Source organism: Trachemys scripta, chromosome 6 (genome assembly GCF_013100865.1).
Source record: "Trachemys scripta elegans isolate TJP31775 chromosome 6, CAS_Tse_1.0, whole genome shotgun sequence".
NCBI lineage: Eukaryota > Metazoa > Chordata > Testudines > Emydidae > Trachemys > Trachemys scripta.
In genome coordinates this window covers 45,087,623-45,104,105 of record NC_048303.1, presented here as the reverse complement: position 1 = coordinate 45,104,105, position 16,483 = coordinate 45,087,623, and the positions used below count along the sequence as shown (strand labels likewise).

Genomic DNA, 16,483 nt, shown 5'->3' with positions numbered 1-16,483 from the left:
TTATTTAGGCCTGTGTCTTGGGAAGACTCACTCACAGGTTTAACTTGCAGGACAATTGATTTCAAAGTTAAACACATGCTTAAACTTTTGCAGGATTGGGGCATTTTTCACGTGATGCTTAATAGCAGAATGCAAAAAACAGCAACAACAATCTTGGTTAAAATATAGGTGAACATTTTTTCAAATTTGTTGTTTTTTGTCCCTCAAATCCACATTAAAGCTTTGTTTCTACCCAGAACTCTTTTGTGCACGATCTGCAACACCTGGGGTGTTTACAAGTATTTGTATTGATTTTTTTTAAATGTAACTTTATTTTTAGCAATTTTTCATCCTGCAGATTATCTGAGAAATCTAAAAAAGCAGACGAGGAACAAGGGTGTATGTCCCATAAGATCTAAAGCCCTCAATTCAGCAAAGCACTTAAGCATGTGTTTAAGTCCTGGTAATGTCAGTGGGACTGCAGCAACTGCGTAAAGTTAAGCATGGTTAAGAGCTTTGCCGTAGTCAGGCCTAAACCCTGACCTCCTATATAAAGTCAGAGTAAACTAATAGGAGTTTACCTGGGGCTTGGGAGAGCTAGAATCATCCTTCTTCCCAAGCTATGGGACACAAATAGTCACTTTGTAGCCCATCAAGGCTGCAGAAGTGTCTGTAGTCACCGTGTTCTCCAAGCATGGGGCGATTTGGCCAATGCATTTGGGTCATCAGTAGGGCTACAATTATGTCACGGAGGTCACTGAATCTGTGACTTCCAGAAACCTCCGTGACATTTTCTGCCCCAGGGCTGGACTGCGGTCAGCAGGTAGCCCTGCAGCTCTCAGCCACTGCTGGTGGAGGCCCCCAGCAGCTCCTAGCCGCTGGGCAGCAGGGGGACCCCAGAGCTCCAACTCCCCATGGGCATCTGGGCTTCCAGGAGGTGCCTGGCTGTGCCTCCTCCTCACCCCGCCCCAGCAGCACAGCTGGGCACAGGCTTCCCTGGATTTTTGTTTATTGCCCGTGATCGTCCGTTATTTTTACTAAAAATATCCCTTACAAAATCTGAGCCTTAGTCATCAAGGATCTGCTGAGCACATTGCTGGCCCTCCTGCCCCATTGCTTCTGTCTCAACCTCTTGCCCCCCACTGCAACATGTTGGCATGGACAGTGCTGCTACATGGAACTACTCTGCAGCAAGCAGGGAAGCAGAGATTTTCAGGTGCAACTTCTCGGCAGCTGGGAACTCCCACGGCTCCACCGCTTTGACGTCTTGTTTAGGATTTGGCCATAAATGGGGGTCTTGTAAAATCTGATCTTGTAAATTAAAATCCAATCTGAGTTTGCGGATTTGCATTTTTGAGTCCAAAAGGATTAGCCCATAATAAGAGAGTTTCATTCTTGCACCATGAGGTACAATCTAAAAGTAGGAAATGCGCTGCCTACTGCCATAGCAATAACCAAAGCTTTTTAATACACATAGGAATAAAATGGCTACATATGTATTTAAAGGAGGATATTTCTAGTATGTAACTGTAAAGAATTTGTCCCTGCTGTGTAGATGGTGTGTGCATGAACAGTGGTCGATCCCTTCTCCAGGCTATTTCACTCTCTAAATCAATGTGTCTGCTCCATCCCTGTAGTAAGTACTGCAATGGCAACCCAATGGTGCTAATTTGCATGAAGCTATCTTCATTTTTCTGTGGGAACATGGCCTTTATTTCTTCAGAAGAGCATCTTGTTGTATATCTTTGGTCTGACAATTAACTGAAATGTGATTTGATTCTCATTACATATATGATAAAATATATTATCTTACTTGCTGAACTGCTGGGTATTTTTTCATATGGGCCCTTATTCAAGAAGGCTTAAGCATAGATCTAACTTTAAGCATGGGAATAGTCCCAGTTAAGTCGTTGGGGCTATGTATGTACATAAAGTTAGGCATATGTTTGCAGATAATCGCTACAAAACTAAATAACGTCTGGTCTTGGAAATAATAGAAAAGAATCATGTATGCACTTTACAAAGAATAGCTAAAAAGCAAAATGAAAGATTGAACCATTCAAAAAACTGGGTTGCTCAGAAAAAGATCAATATTAATTTTCTTTACTTCTTAAAAGCAATCCGTCAGTTTTCAAAGACTGGCATTCTCTGATGTTAACCCAGATCCAAGCAAACTCTGTCAAATACAACCTGTTTATTAAACGATTTGTATTATCCTGGGCAATACTGCTTCTAATAATTTTTGCTTTCTAAATTCCCAACCAACATGCCAGAATATAATGACTGAGCTTACATCCTGGTGGAGGTTATGTGCTTCAAACAAGTAAATATCCCAATATAACCACGTTAGTTTTCATTAACTTTTTGTGTTTTGTAGAACAACGAGCATACAGCTTGCCAGAGCAATTGAAGGAAAAAAGGTATTGACACTTGCCACAGATGAATTTTTGCAGTGTAATTTTTATCCATCTACCATTATTTACATGTTAATGCTACTAGTTAAACACTCGTAGCACACATCTTTGTAATGCTCATCATAACTCAAAAGTAGCAGACTCAGATAGACCAATAGACCATGTTCTATTGTCGTGCCTTTTACTAATGAAGCTCAGAATGCTATGTTATACTCCATACTAGTGTGAGCGTTGGATATAGTCTATAAAAATGTTATATTTGCAACACATTTGTTTCCTGACTGTGCAACTTTAGAGTTTGGCATTTCTTAAGTCCATTTGGCACTCTCTTTACTTCTGTAACCACTTAGATGTAGGTGTGCTGCATCTACCGTTACTCTACACATTATTTTGTGTGCCAGACACCAGCTGTTTATGTACAAGGTGCATACTGAAAGAGGAGTGGATTTCCAGTTCATTTACTGTGCACATTAAAAAACTTAAAAAAAACCCCTGAGTGTTCATGTTAGTAAAGACTGTATTGTAATGAATACACACAGGGGAGTAGAGTCACAGTTTCACAGGCAACCTTAACTGGCATCTTTTGAGTTCTTCATTTTGCAACTTGTATTGAAATTTCCTTTTTACATTTATTTATTGCAAATAAAAATCAGTTGCATGTTCTGGAACGATGTGGCTGGATACCAGGGAACCATCCCGTTGTATGTGAAGTGCAGGAATCCAAATCCCATCTTCCCTTTAGTCTGGCAGTGACACTCCCAGCAGAGCCCACTGCTGTGTCATGTGCTCCATCTGATCCCCAAGTCAGGACAACATCGTGGCTTTGCAGGCTGGCTGAGACACGCCTGTGCTCCAGTGCCATCTAGGGAGAGAAGGAGGGAAACAGCACACATCTGTGACCGATTCAGCAGGCCAGCCAGTATTCAACAGAGCACCTAAGCATGTGCTAAAATGCTGTGCTGAATTGGGACCTATGAGGCTGGTGCTCATGCAGAAGAATCCCTGGCTGCTGCAGCACAAGCTTCTTCTTTCACAGCTGACTGAGATCAGACATAGCAAGGAAAAGGCGTTAATGTGGGAGCTACGCAAAGGAACATGCAAAATATGGGACTATGCTTGCTGAGGGGTTTGATAACAGTATAATGATGGGAAACTTGCAGTATAGTTCGCATTATGTACAGTACCCATGCATGTGTTCCTAATTAGTATTATGCAGGGACTAATGTCACTTTTTGGTTTGATGTTGACCTCTTAAATAATTATGGTTTAAACCTGAATAGAATCATAGAATATCAGGGTTGGAAGAGACCTCAGGAGGTCATCTAGTCCAACCCCCTGCTCAAAGCAGGACCAACCCCAACTAAATACATCCTGTGATTGTTAAAAACAGTTGAAGCAGAATATCAGCCAGCTGCTGCTCCGTTTTAAGATGTTCTGTCCAGTGTAATGAACTGTATTCACTGATTTACATTTTAGGATTCAGGAGGAGGACTGGGATAAGTATATTATACCTACAAAATCCGAGTCGGAAAAATATAAAGTGAGTCGTACTTTCAGCTTCCTGATGAACAGAATGACTAGTACACGAAATAAGTGCAAGGTAATTTCGGATCTACATATAACCAGGTGCTTGTTAGCATAACTGAAATGCATTATAGCTTGGGATCAGATCTGTCTTGCCTGTTAGGTAAAGACAAGTGGCTGATTTTTCCAATTATTTAAACTGTATTTATAAGACATTTTAAATTTAAAACTTATGACAAATATGTTGTCAGTGTCCTTGTATAGACAAACAATATTGCTCATTTTTAAAAGTAACATTGTTTTCACAGTACTGAGTTCCCTTGCCACTTTTTAATTATTATTACTCATCTCGTGTCTTGTGATTTAGCTCAAGTTTAAATGTCTGCAGTATATTTGGAAAAAGTTTTTTCTTACTTGATATACAAAAATAGAAGTATTCGAAAGTGTATGTCTATTTTTCTTATTATCCACAGTAAGGACTTGATTCTGTAGTCTTTACTGTAGCATTTACTCAGTTGAGTAGTCCTGTTGAACTTAATGCGTGAATAAGTGCTGCTGAGCATATGTGAGTTTTAGAATCAGGGACCAAAGTAAGTACTAAATGTAACCACAAAATTAGTTGTGAAAAGTAAATCAGATACTTTCAGTGTTACATTTTTAATAATCTAAAGTCTAGATTGTGCAACGTATGTCCATGCTGGTGAGCACTTACTCACATAATAATTCTATTAATGTTAACTACCGGGACTACTCATGTGAGTATGTGTCCCAATGTGACTATGTGTTGCACAATGTAGCCATAAGTTGCTATTAGTAACACAGGAAAGGAAACTTGTTTATTTCAAAAATAGATGATTTTTAACCTAGCAATGTCCCTTTGAATATCAAAAACCGAGTTGTAAAAACCAATTTTTAAAACCTACCTTTAATTACAGGTGCATGTATTTGTATGTCAGATTAGGTTAATGCAGGCACACATCCCCACTGTCTCGGTTGTTACCAGAGAGAGGAGATAAATGTTTTAAAATCCATTTTCTCTTAAAAGAAAAATGTTTTAAAGTTATAATATTATGGTGATTATTTATCTATTTTAATCTCTCTTCTTTTGCCTGCTCTGTTGGATCTGAAGACAAAGAATAAGGATGCCAAAGACAAACTGAACAGACATCAATTTATAACTGGGAACTTCTCAGGCAGTATCCCGTGTATGGCATGCGACAAAGCCCTCTTAGGGAAAGAGTCATTGCAGTGCTCTTGTAAGTAGCTACTGTCTTTTATGTAGCTTTTATGTAACTTTTGAAAATCTGCTGCAGGATACTTGCTTAATATTCCATTTCAAGAGTGACACTATCTGGATTTGAAGATACATACTTCTCTTAGGGGGAGGGATAGCTCAGTGGTTTGAGCATTGGCCTGCTAAACCCAGGCTTGGGAGTTCAATCCTTGAGGGGGCCATTTAGGGAACTGGGGTAAAAATCTGTCTGGGGATTGGTCCTGCTTTGAGCAGGGGGTTGGACTAGATGACCTCCTAAGGTCCCTTCCAACCCTGATAGTCTATGATTCTACATAATCAGCCAGGGTCCCCAGGTCTCAGGGAAAGGGAACAAAGGTGATGGCCACTTGCTTCACAAGAGACTTCTGCTAGTTGATTCCTGAAACAGCCCTGGAGAAAGCTAGGAGAAAAATTAAAGCCGTATTTGTGGCTATTCAGTATGTGGATCTGAAGGAGGAAAAATGATGAAGTCCCAGAATAAAGTGCACTATAATGTTTGACCCCTTTCAGTTTCAGGCTTTGAGATCTGTTTTTCCTTTCAGATTGCAATACAATTGTGCATAAAAACTGTAAGGATTGTGCTCCTGCATGTACAAAGGTAACTTTCTATGCCTTACTGTTTTTATAATGTTATTGTGTATATTCTCTCTCTCTTATTTTTTAAATCAATCTCCATAGTTTCTTCTATGGTGATTAGCATATGCTGTACTTATTCAGAGTGTTTGAACAGTACCTTGTCTTTGTAGGCTGCTTCATAATAGGTTCATGTTGATTGACTTACTTGTTATATGGAGACTTAGAAATAATTAGTTACTAAAACAAACAGGATGCCACAAAATGAAGCTGAGAAAGAAAACAGTGCAGAAATGATCCACCAAGTGTCTGTACACAAAGGGCTGAGAGAATGCCAAATAAACATCTAACACAACCAATAGCAATAAACAGTGTCCTTGAGCAAATACTTTATAAAAGGAGTGAAAACAGGTAGGGTCACTTCCTTTGTATCTCTGGAGCGTTGCAGGATAAATTGGGATATGTAGTACGATTTACATTTCTAAGGTGTACCTAAAAGGGCCGGCCTTGAGGAACCATTGATTTCCCCTGAGCTATATCATTTCAGTGCTTCTGATAGTAGGTAAAATCATCAAGTAGAGCTGAAGTGTAGCAGAGCCCCCTGGAGTGTAATAACCAACATACCTCAGTAGGTAACCCCCAATTAAAATGAGGGCTACATTTTCAAAACCATACAGTGAAGGGGGCTTCTGTTTTTTAGGGACTAACTAGTGATTTCACTGGAGTAAGCCACACCAATGCAAGTCACTTTTCAAACTGTTGCAGTGCATATAAACAAGGGATTTGCACCAGTGTGGCTATATCGGAGTAGCTATTGCAGTGCACAGATCTTCAGGGTACACATGCCCAACATTGCACTTATAAAACATGCATTTTTTATTTTATTTTATTTTGTCTTTATCAATGACACTGAATAGCCTCTGGGCAAACTTACAAAAAGGATCTAAAACATAAATTATAATGCTAAATCAGCTGCCTCTAACAGGTACTATAACTACTAGGACTGATGGATATTTACCAGGAGGAGACAATATCCCCAACCAATCATCAAGAGGGTAAGAGAGGGAAAACTCCTTACTTGCTCTCCTCAAATGCAACACTTGTTTAAGCATATGAGCCTTGTACAATGTAGCAAAGGTTACAAATTCTGGCTCCGACAGACTGACTTAGAGTCAATTTCCTGCCTCAGGTCTCTTCAAATTCATTTAAAAAGTATAGCCCTACATGTGTAATTGGTTTCTTTAAGCCCACACAAATCATATGCATGTTGCAAAAGAATAATTCCATAATAACATAGTAATTTGAAAGAAAATAAATTGAATTAATTTTGTATGATAATGTGGCTGAAATTCATTATCCTTTCACTTTGGGTTGTTTGTCAGTAGCAGAAATACAGGATCATAATGCAGTTTGCTTGAGGGCTCTTCCAGATGATTATATGAAAGTAGATTACTGACTATTCATGGTGTAATCAGCTGTTATTTCATTTTAATAAGATGAAATTCTTCTTTACCAGAAATTCCAAGAGAGATATCATATTAAGACCAGACCACAAGCTGCCCTAACAAGTAAGTATTATAGTAAGCAAGCAAGCTAATAGGCATAAATCTATCATTTTAAAGTTTAGTGCGTTGCCTGAATAATAAAATAATAGGACAAGTATTCTTCACAATTTTGTATGTGTGTGTGAGCATTTTTCCATGTGACTCCCATATCTACAGGAAAACAGGTGCATTTGTTAGTATCTAATACATATAAGGTAGGATTTTTGAAAGCACTCATAATTGGTCTAACTCTTCTCCCATTCACTTCACTGCATATTAAGCAGTGGGGGTTGTTGTTTGTCTGGCTGGAAAAGGTGTGTGCCCCTTTAAGGGCTAGAGAGTCAGAGAGTGACTTGCTGTGGCAGCTTCATATCCGGTTAGCATGGGGATGTTGACCCATTTCCCCATCCCTTCCCCGCCCCAGGTGACTGGAAAGGAGGTGGGGACTATTTAGATCCGTGCCAGTGCAGGAAAAGTCTTCTTTTACCTCAACCAGGTGGAGCAGCACTCACCCTTCCACCCCTGGATGTAGATAAGTACAAGGTTTTGTCATGATCATCTGTGGGCATTACACTAGTCACTCCTTTCTCTGGGGGCTGGGAATTTTCTCTCTCTCTGCCGGATTGGCCAAGGTTGGGTGGGGGGTTTTTCACTTTCCCCACAGTGATTTGGGGGCTTAGTTTGGGAATTGGGTTAGGCTGTGATGTCACAACTCCTTATGTTTGCCTGGGGCAGACGTCCAGTGCAGGTACTTTATAAGGAAGGGATACAGTGATCAGACAAAATGGATTGGTAAAGGATTTAAAGGAAGTATTCTTTAAAGGAGCAGAAATGGGGGCGGGGTTGGGACTCCTACAACTGGTACAGCAGGGAGTCAATCCCCCACTCCTTTATACCCCCCACCACCATCTCATTTGGGGGACGTGGTCAGGTCCCAACAGGTTGGATGGGGATCAGGATGGGTGAAGGGGGAGGGCTGACAACAGCATCCGCCACACCAAGTATGTGTAAATGATTATGGAATTACCTGCACTGCACAATTTTATCTGCTGGTACTCCCAGACATAATTGTGGCCTAATTAAATCACATCCAATGTCTCCTATCCTTCCTCCTGCATAGCTGGATGATGGAAGTTTTACCACTGTGAGAGCAGAGGTAAACCAGTGTTGAGTGCTTTTGAAAATCCTCCCTGTCATGTACTCCAATGTGTGGCTCAACCATGTGTGAGTATAGGTATGGGTGTGATGCAAGTGTGTCCATGGCTTAAGCTTGTTCTCTAATTGACAGCATGGGCACCAAAGCCACTCAGCTTCACCTTGTGGCTTGTTTTTCCATCCCACTCAGAAAAGAGCACAGTGCTCTTGCACCATAAGAGAATACGCCCAGTGGCATGTATTAATCTATAAGAGAATTGTGTAGTATTTCATGCTGTAGTCATACAAGGCAATAACATATGAGGTTTTCTATAAGACTTACACATATATTTCACTTCACAGATTCATCATTTAGAGAGATTCCTCAGCCCTTGTTCTCAATGCATCCGTCTTCCTCAATGCCCGTTGGACTTTCTGCTGTAAGGAAAGAAGTCTCACAGCAACCTCACTCTTTATCCAAAAGTGTTCCGAGTGCCAGTTTTGAAAGGTAGGAGGCAGCTACCAGCACAGTACGCTAACTAGATTATTCAGCATTCCTAAGTGAGTTGCTACAATTAAATGCTTTTTTCATTGCAGAAGATCTATGCCATCGTCAGACCAAGACACTGATAGTAGCAGCTGGACATCCAGCTCACAGTCTGAAACGCTGCTACAATCTATAGGGACCCTTCCATCAATGGATTCTTTTGTAATGGAAGGTGAGAAGTAAACTGAGAAATCTACATGTTATAACCTATGCTGCAAAATGCAAAGTGGAATCATTAATTAGTATGTCTAAGAATACTACTTCCTACATCAAAAGAAAATGTATGTGTAGTAACTTAATTATGATTCTGACCACCATTAAATGATGACATCAGATAAATGAGAATTAAAATTTGACTCATAATACCTTGCAAGTAGGTCTAAATTAGTGATGAACTCTTTGCTAATTGTGAGTGTTTTGTTTTTTTTTAATTTGTTGTTATTATTAAAAATTAACAGGTAAAAACTTTTGTCCTGGGCTCTCAACATCCTTGCCACTAATTAAAAAATATAATATAATATAATATAAAAGAGATTACAAAACCGAAACAGCCTCATATTTTGGCACTCAGATAGCCAGCCCTCTCCCGTCCTCACTCAGCACACACGTTACAAACAGTATCACCCATCACTCATGTTCCTCCCACAACACAAAAATCCCACCGCCCAACTGCCCTCCTCAACCCACCATTCATGTCTGGAAAGTCAACATACATGGGCTATTTCAGAAAAGGGGTTGGGAGTGTGAATTCCAGAGTTGAAGGGTATTCACACAGAGAGAGAAAATCCGGCACAAGGAATCTTATGTTGGGTGTGCATAAATGTGAGGCACCTCAAATCAGAGGGCACTTCTGAAGTGGTATTTCAAACAATGGATCCAATCCTGAAAAAAATATTCCTTCTGATCCCCAAATCTCTGCTTGCCTCCACTCTGTTCTATTTACATTTTAACGTGCAAGGTAATGATGCTGTCATCACTGGCAGGCTTTGTCTTTTCATTTTAATCTTTTCTCAGTACTGGTTAGAATCTTTTAATTAAGGCTTACCTCAGTTCAGCAGTATACTCACTGCATGAATAAACATGCATGCACATGAGGATCTTCCCTTGCTGTGATACTGCCAACCTGTTTGTACAGCCAGTGCTTACAAGGTTTTTATTTTGTCATAGATGATGTGGATGCCTCCCTGTGGACTGACCTCAGCACAGAGGCACAGGAGTTTGAGGCAGAATCTTGGAGTCTTGTTGTGGATCCGGCATTTTGTAGCAAGCAAGAAAAAGATGTTATCAAAAGGCAGGATGTAATTTTTGGTCAGTGTTTCAGTTATTTTTAAAAAGTTAAAAATAACTTGGCACAGGCAATGAGGTGGGATACACACATCATATAACTGGAATAAAATGCTCAGTGCTTTGATTTTAATATGAATAATGAAGAATATTTAAAGACTATGTTGTCACAAACAATAATGTAACGTAAATGTAGAACTATCAGAATATTGAAGCCAATTGCCTAAAAATATTCATTTGGTTTTGAAAGTCAATTTCAATTTAACCATATTCTTGACCCATTCATGTCCATCTTTTGCGAACACTTGAGTATTGAAACTTTACTAGCATATATATTCCTGAAAAGTGAATTTTAATCTCAAATGTGGGAATAGTAATGAAAAACAAATTTTGAATTATATACTCAATTATAAAATTCACAATTTGCACTGTTTGATAGATATGTAAATCATCCAGTCAGGGAACAGAAATTCCACAATAGGCCTTGTGTAGCTAACCAACACAACATGAAATACAAATAATTGTGATGAATTGTTTACGGATGAACTGCAGCCCAAAGAATTATTTGCTAAAGAAAGTTACAAATAATTTTGAGTAAATAATACATTTGAGAAGTTCACAACTTTTCCCTAACAGTTTGTGGGGGGAAAAAGGGACATGAATTCCCTAAATTACTCATTGCAAATTATTTCCTCTGTTCTCTTGTTTACTTACCTTTTATTCTTCATAAGTCAAAATGAAGTTCCTAAAATGCTTAAATGTTCAGTATTAAATAAATCTTTAATAAACAGTGATTTGAAAGAGAAAGCTAGTGTAGGTATCTGTAAGAATAAAATATCGAAGATCAATGTTCAGACTCGTAGATAAACTGAAAATAATAATATTCTTTGCAGAAAATTGGTATTTTTAAAAAAAAACATTCTGGGGCCAGTTTGGAGATCCTTACTCAAGGTTTTATTAAGTTCTTACTGAAGTAATCTTCCAGGGACTTCAGACTCACTGAATTAGTGATGCCTGTGTATTAGTGTGCAAACAGAGCAAACTAATGTAAAGAATCTTGGTATTCGGTTAGATCTGATTCCTAATGTTTACTACTAGAACTTAAAAGATTTAAGTTTAATGTAAGTTGTTAATATTGTAGAGGTTTGGAGTTTCCATGTTTGAGTTGACACACTTTGCATTAGCACAGTAAGTTCAGTAAGTTCTAACTATTTGATGTTAAAGTCAAACTATGGTGAATAATTTAACAAAGGCAAGACAAGAATTGGAGTTCGATATTTTTGACTGTGGCTTTGCTGACTTGGTCTCTTATGCTGTATTGGTCAGCATAGTGCAGTAGAGGGAGCCAGAGGAGCTTTTTGCAGAGTAGCTGCATAGAGACCCTTCCTGTGTGAAAATGGTATTCTGCTCTCTGCGTGCAAACACGTGCATTGTCCTCTTCGTTCTCTGCCTCCTTCAGACCCAAAATTTGTGCCATGGGGCAGAAATGGTAAAAGAGGAACTGTGCTGGTTGGAGAGCACATGTAACCATAGCCGGGGCTGTTTTATTAGTTTTAATGCTTATAATGGAAGAAATCGTATTTATGTCCATATATTTGAATGTAAAACTATGTGATGCATGTCAAATAATGTGAGGGAAAATGTCTGGTTGGATTATTACACTGCACCGTCTTCCTTTAAACTACAGAGCTGATGCAAACAGAAGTGCATCACATCCACACCCTCTTCATTATGTCTGAAATATTCAGGAAAGGAATGAAAGAAGAATTGCAACTAGATCACAGCACTGTAGACAAAATATTTCCCTGCTTAGATGAATTGCTAGAGATTCACAGGCAATTCTTCTGCACTATGAAGGAGAGAAGACAGGAATCGTGTGAGGGGGGAAACGAGAGAAATTTTGTAATCAACAGAATTGGAGACATCCTTGTGGAGCAGGTAAAGAGATCAGCAAAATTAAATCTTCACATATTCAAGGCCAAAAAAAGATATTTGTTGAATTCAAAATTTTTGTGGGGCAGGGAGATAACTAGATCTCTTAGGATTGGCTAATAGGATGCAAAGATTTTCATCTCTTGGTTATTGCTTCAAATTCTTGTAGTGTGAGAAAATTATTGATGATGTGGTAGAAAAAAACACTGATGACAGTTTTCATAATCTATTTGAGTATTGATGGTCTGAGTCAAGTTCATAATGGACAGTTGCTCCCATCACTTAATCTACCACCAAAACTGACACTAGCTGACACAGTTGTTAGAGAGGCAAAGGATTGAAAGAATGAATTATCCTCTCATCTCTTGAAGAGGGTCTTCCAGAACAGTGTCGATATATGTTGGCCAGGGTATATGGGGCAGCTTGTGCTACTGCTGCATGTGTTGACCTGTACTTGAAAGTGGGTGAAGTAATATCTTTTATTAGACCAAGTTCTACACAGAGTTCTTCAAGTCTGGGAAATGTACTCAGTGTCACATCTAAATACAAGGTGGAATACATTGTTTAGCATGATGCATATTTTAAAGGATCATTCAAGGTGAAGTGACTCGTTAGCACCTCTCCAGTCATAATGGGGAAAGGGGAAAAAAAGCTGGCGGGGAGTGGGGGGGGAGATAAATGGATTGTAGATTGGATTTTTGGCTCATTACAACAGTGTTTTTATTCAATCCCTGATTTTTAGTATCTAGCAAAGTATCTAACAATCTACCAACCTCTTCATGGACCATCTTGAAGAATTTCTGGACAAATGCACCACAGAACCAATGATATACCTGAGGTACATCAATCATATTTCCATCCTCTGGCTAGATGACCTAAATTCCTTTATAGATTTCCACTGCAACTTCAATCACCACCACCCTTCCACTAAACTCTCTCTAGAACACTCCCCAATTAGCATCAAGTTCCTGGATATCATAATCTGCTTCAACAATAGAACACTACAGATAGCTATATACAAGAAACCCACAGATCACCACACCTGTCTTCACAGATCCAGTAACCACCCTAAACACACCAAGAAATCCTGTTATCTACAGCCTGGCACTCAGATCATAGAATATGCTCTGAGGAGAAAGTCTGGGGTATATACCTTTACACATTTAAAAGCACCTTCACCAAACAAGGACAATCCACCAGAGAAGTAAGTAGCATCATGGAATGGGCCACCCAAATACCCTGAAAGAACCTGCTTCAGTATGAAATAAAACCCCCATCGACCTCACATCTCTAGTTGTCACCTAGCTCCCCACACTGGAACCCATATGACAAGGTGCTGGAACAGTTTGTATAGCGTGGGTGCTGAGAGCCATTGAACCAAACTATAAACCCTGTAGATGATGGAAACAGCTTTAAGCCGGTGCAGCACCCCGACTTCCAGCCCCTATGCCATATGGGTTATCTTCAAACAGTTATAATCCATACTTGGTGGGGACATTCTGAAAGAAACTTTTTCTCTACCTCCTCTTCTGGCCTTCAAACAGCCCCGCCAAGCATGTCATTAGAAGCAAGCTCCCCACAGACCAGGACTCAAAGTAGCACCTGACCTAGCCAGAATAACAGATGCAAAACCTGCAGACATATCTCCAATGCACTACAAACGATCAATACACTGTCCAAGATTCATGGGTCCTATCACAACGTGTGGTGTACCTCATCGGTGCACTAAATGCTCCAATAACAACGATGTGGGTGAAACCAGATAATCACTGCACTCTCAAATGAACTCACACAGAAAAATGATAAAAGCCAAAAACACTATATCACCTGTGGGTGAACATTTTCACAAAATGATCACTCTATGGCTGATCTGTCCTCATCCTCAGAGGAAACCTGCAAAAAATGAACCTGGGAGCTTAAATTCATAATTCTGCTAGATACCAAAAATCATGGACTGAATAGAGACCCTGGATTTATGGCTTATTACAACTATCCATAACACACTTAACCCTACCCATCCCCAGCTTTCTCCCCGCTGGAAAGATGTTAATGGGCCACTTCACCTTGAATAAAGAAGAACAGGAGTACTTGTGGCACCTTAGAGACTAACAAATTTATTAGAGCATAAGCTTTCGTGGACTACAGCCCACTTCTTCGGATGCATATTACAGACTAACACGGCTGCTACTCTGAAATCTTTCACCTTGAATGGTCCCTTGAAATATGTGCTAACTACTTATGCTAAACAGTCTGTTCCATCTTTTATTTAGCTGTGATGCTCTGTGTACGTTTCCCAGATCTAAAGAAGAGCTCTGTGTAAGCTTGAAAGCTTGTATCTCTCACCAACAGAAGCTGGTACAATAGAAGATAGTACATCACCCACCTTGTCTCTCCAATATCTTGGGACCAACATGACTACCACAACACTGCACACTGTACTTGAAAGTGACAGCACAAATAATGGTTAAAACAAGTAGACTTCTAAAATTCTCTGTTTTATTAAACTAAGGTAATATTAATGGCAGATCTAAGGAGATTTGTTTGAGATTTAAAATTAAATATATGAGACCACATCCAATTCACCTTACTTGTGTGCGTAGTTGTTTTTACAGTCAATCTGCTATATATATTCCAGCCTCTATTGGCCTGATTCTACATTCCTTATGCAGATTACAACTCCCATTGATTTATAGGATGCAGTGTCAGGATCCCGTATGTGGTTTATTTCCATTAACATCAATAGAAGTTACAATCAATAGTATGCAAAAATCCTTAAACATACTCTACAGTTAGGTTTATTGTTGAGTACAATTTTATTATTTTCATCAGTTTTCAGAGGAAAATGCCAATAAAATGAAGAAAATATATGGAGAATTTTGTAGTCATCAAAAAGAAGCTGTTAATCTCTTTAAAGAGCTGCAACAAAACAAGAAGTTCCAGAATTTTATTAAAGTAAGTTCTTACAAAAATATGACTGTTGTTAACAAAGTGGCCAGAAAACATGTTCATAATTTGTAGTTCTGATTTAAACAACGCAGGGCCTGATTTTAGGAAGTAACCTCCCATTTTATTCATGCAATCTTGTGGGCACAAATAATTGTAGGTGCAAAGTGGGAAATTGGATTGAGTTCCCTTTCAGAATCAGGTCCAGGGTATTCAATAGATCTATTGCAATAGCTTATTAAAAAACAGAGAATCCTGCTCAATCAGAGAGCTGGTAAATTCCATTTTTGTTTAGATTAGAACATCAGTCTGTAATACACACACATTCCAGTTATGAGCCACCTCATCAATTATAAATGATATCATTCAGACATCCAGCTAAACCACCTCTGACTGTATAGGCAAGATCTCCACACTAAACAAAGGATTATATATCAAATGAGGCACAGATAATGAATGTAAAGCTTGGTTTTGTATATAATTTGCACTTTCTCAGCATTAATTGGAACTGTAGATATAGACTCAATAATTGTCAGATATCATCTTGATACTCCCATTTCACAGTGGATAGTGCAGATAATTTAACATTTTTTTTTTCAGTTTCAATTTATTTAGCACATGTAGATCTAATGCCTTATGCTAGTAAATTAATAGTTTAGTGTAACTTTCCTACTTACAATAAAATATGCATAATTATTTTTAAAGCTGCGAAATAGCAATCTTTTGGCTCGACGTCGAGGAATCCCAGAATGCATTCTGCTTGTCACTCAGCGCATCACAAAATACCCAGTTCTGGTAGAAAGGATACTACAGTACTCAAAAGGTGAGTAATAGATTCAATTTTGCCTCATATCAGAGACAAATCTGGAACCTTAATACATCTCTTGCATAATGTATGCAACATAGTCCCACAGCGTGAAATTTGCAATTGTGCTGAGAGCCAACACAAAACCCGTGTGCACCACTTAAGCTGTCTACACATGGTAAATGTCACCCAAACAGTATGTCTGGCGTATATATTTGTTAAGAATGGGCAGACTTTAAAAGTTTCAGAGGTCAGGTTCAGATAAGCCTCAAAATTCAGAGGAATCTAATTGTTTTAGCAGAAGATCTTGAATGTCAGATATGGAACTTTTTTGGGACTAAGCCTGGAAAACTATTTAAATGAATCCAAGGAAGTGTCTCATAAATAGTGCTGGGCCATAAAATATTACAAAATGTTTTTTCATTAATAGTCATACAAAGTTGCTTCTATTCTTTCTGTGCCGCCTTTGAATATTCTAGTGACCAATAAACTGACAGGCATATTTGCAAAAATGGAGAATATGCAACGATT

The 16,483-nt window shown here is 38.9% G+C and overlaps 1 protein-coding gene across 2 annotated transcripts in view; it reads left to right on the top strand.

The window, feature by feature from the left end:
• ARHGEF28 (Rho guanine nucleotide exchange factor 28) overlaps window positions 1-16,483 on the top strand; it is an 84,549-nt gene that overhangs the window by 26,733 nt on the left and 41,333 nt on the right. The window contains exons 6-17 of one of the 2 annotated variants that reach the window (XM_034773879.1): window positions 1,535-1,615; window positions 2,357-2,399; window positions 3,870-3,993; window positions 5,047-5,173; window positions 5,733-5,788; window positions 7,280-7,331; window positions 8,805-8,949; window positions 9,039-9,160; window positions 10,156-10,296; window positions 11,960-12,210; window positions 15,034-15,156; window positions 15,853-15,970. In XM_034773879.1, coding sequence (XP_034629770.1) covers window positions 1,535-1,615; window positions 2,357-2,399; window positions 3,870-3,993; window positions 5,047-5,173; window positions 5,733-5,788; window positions 7,280-7,331; window positions 8,805-8,949; window positions 9,039-9,160; window positions 10,156-10,296; window positions 11,960-12,210; window positions 15,034-15,156; window positions 15,853-15,970 — 1,383 coding nt within the window. The remainder of the gene's footprint in view (window positions 1-1,534; window positions 1,616-2,356; window positions 2,400-3,869; window positions 3,994-5,046; window positions 5,174-5,732; window positions 5,789-7,279; window positions 7,332-8,804; window positions 8,950-9,038; window positions 9,161-10,155; window positions 10,297-11,959; window positions 12,211-15,033; window positions 15,157-15,852; window positions 15,971-16,483) is intronic. The other variant, XM_034773881.1, reaches the window with a different exon arrangement.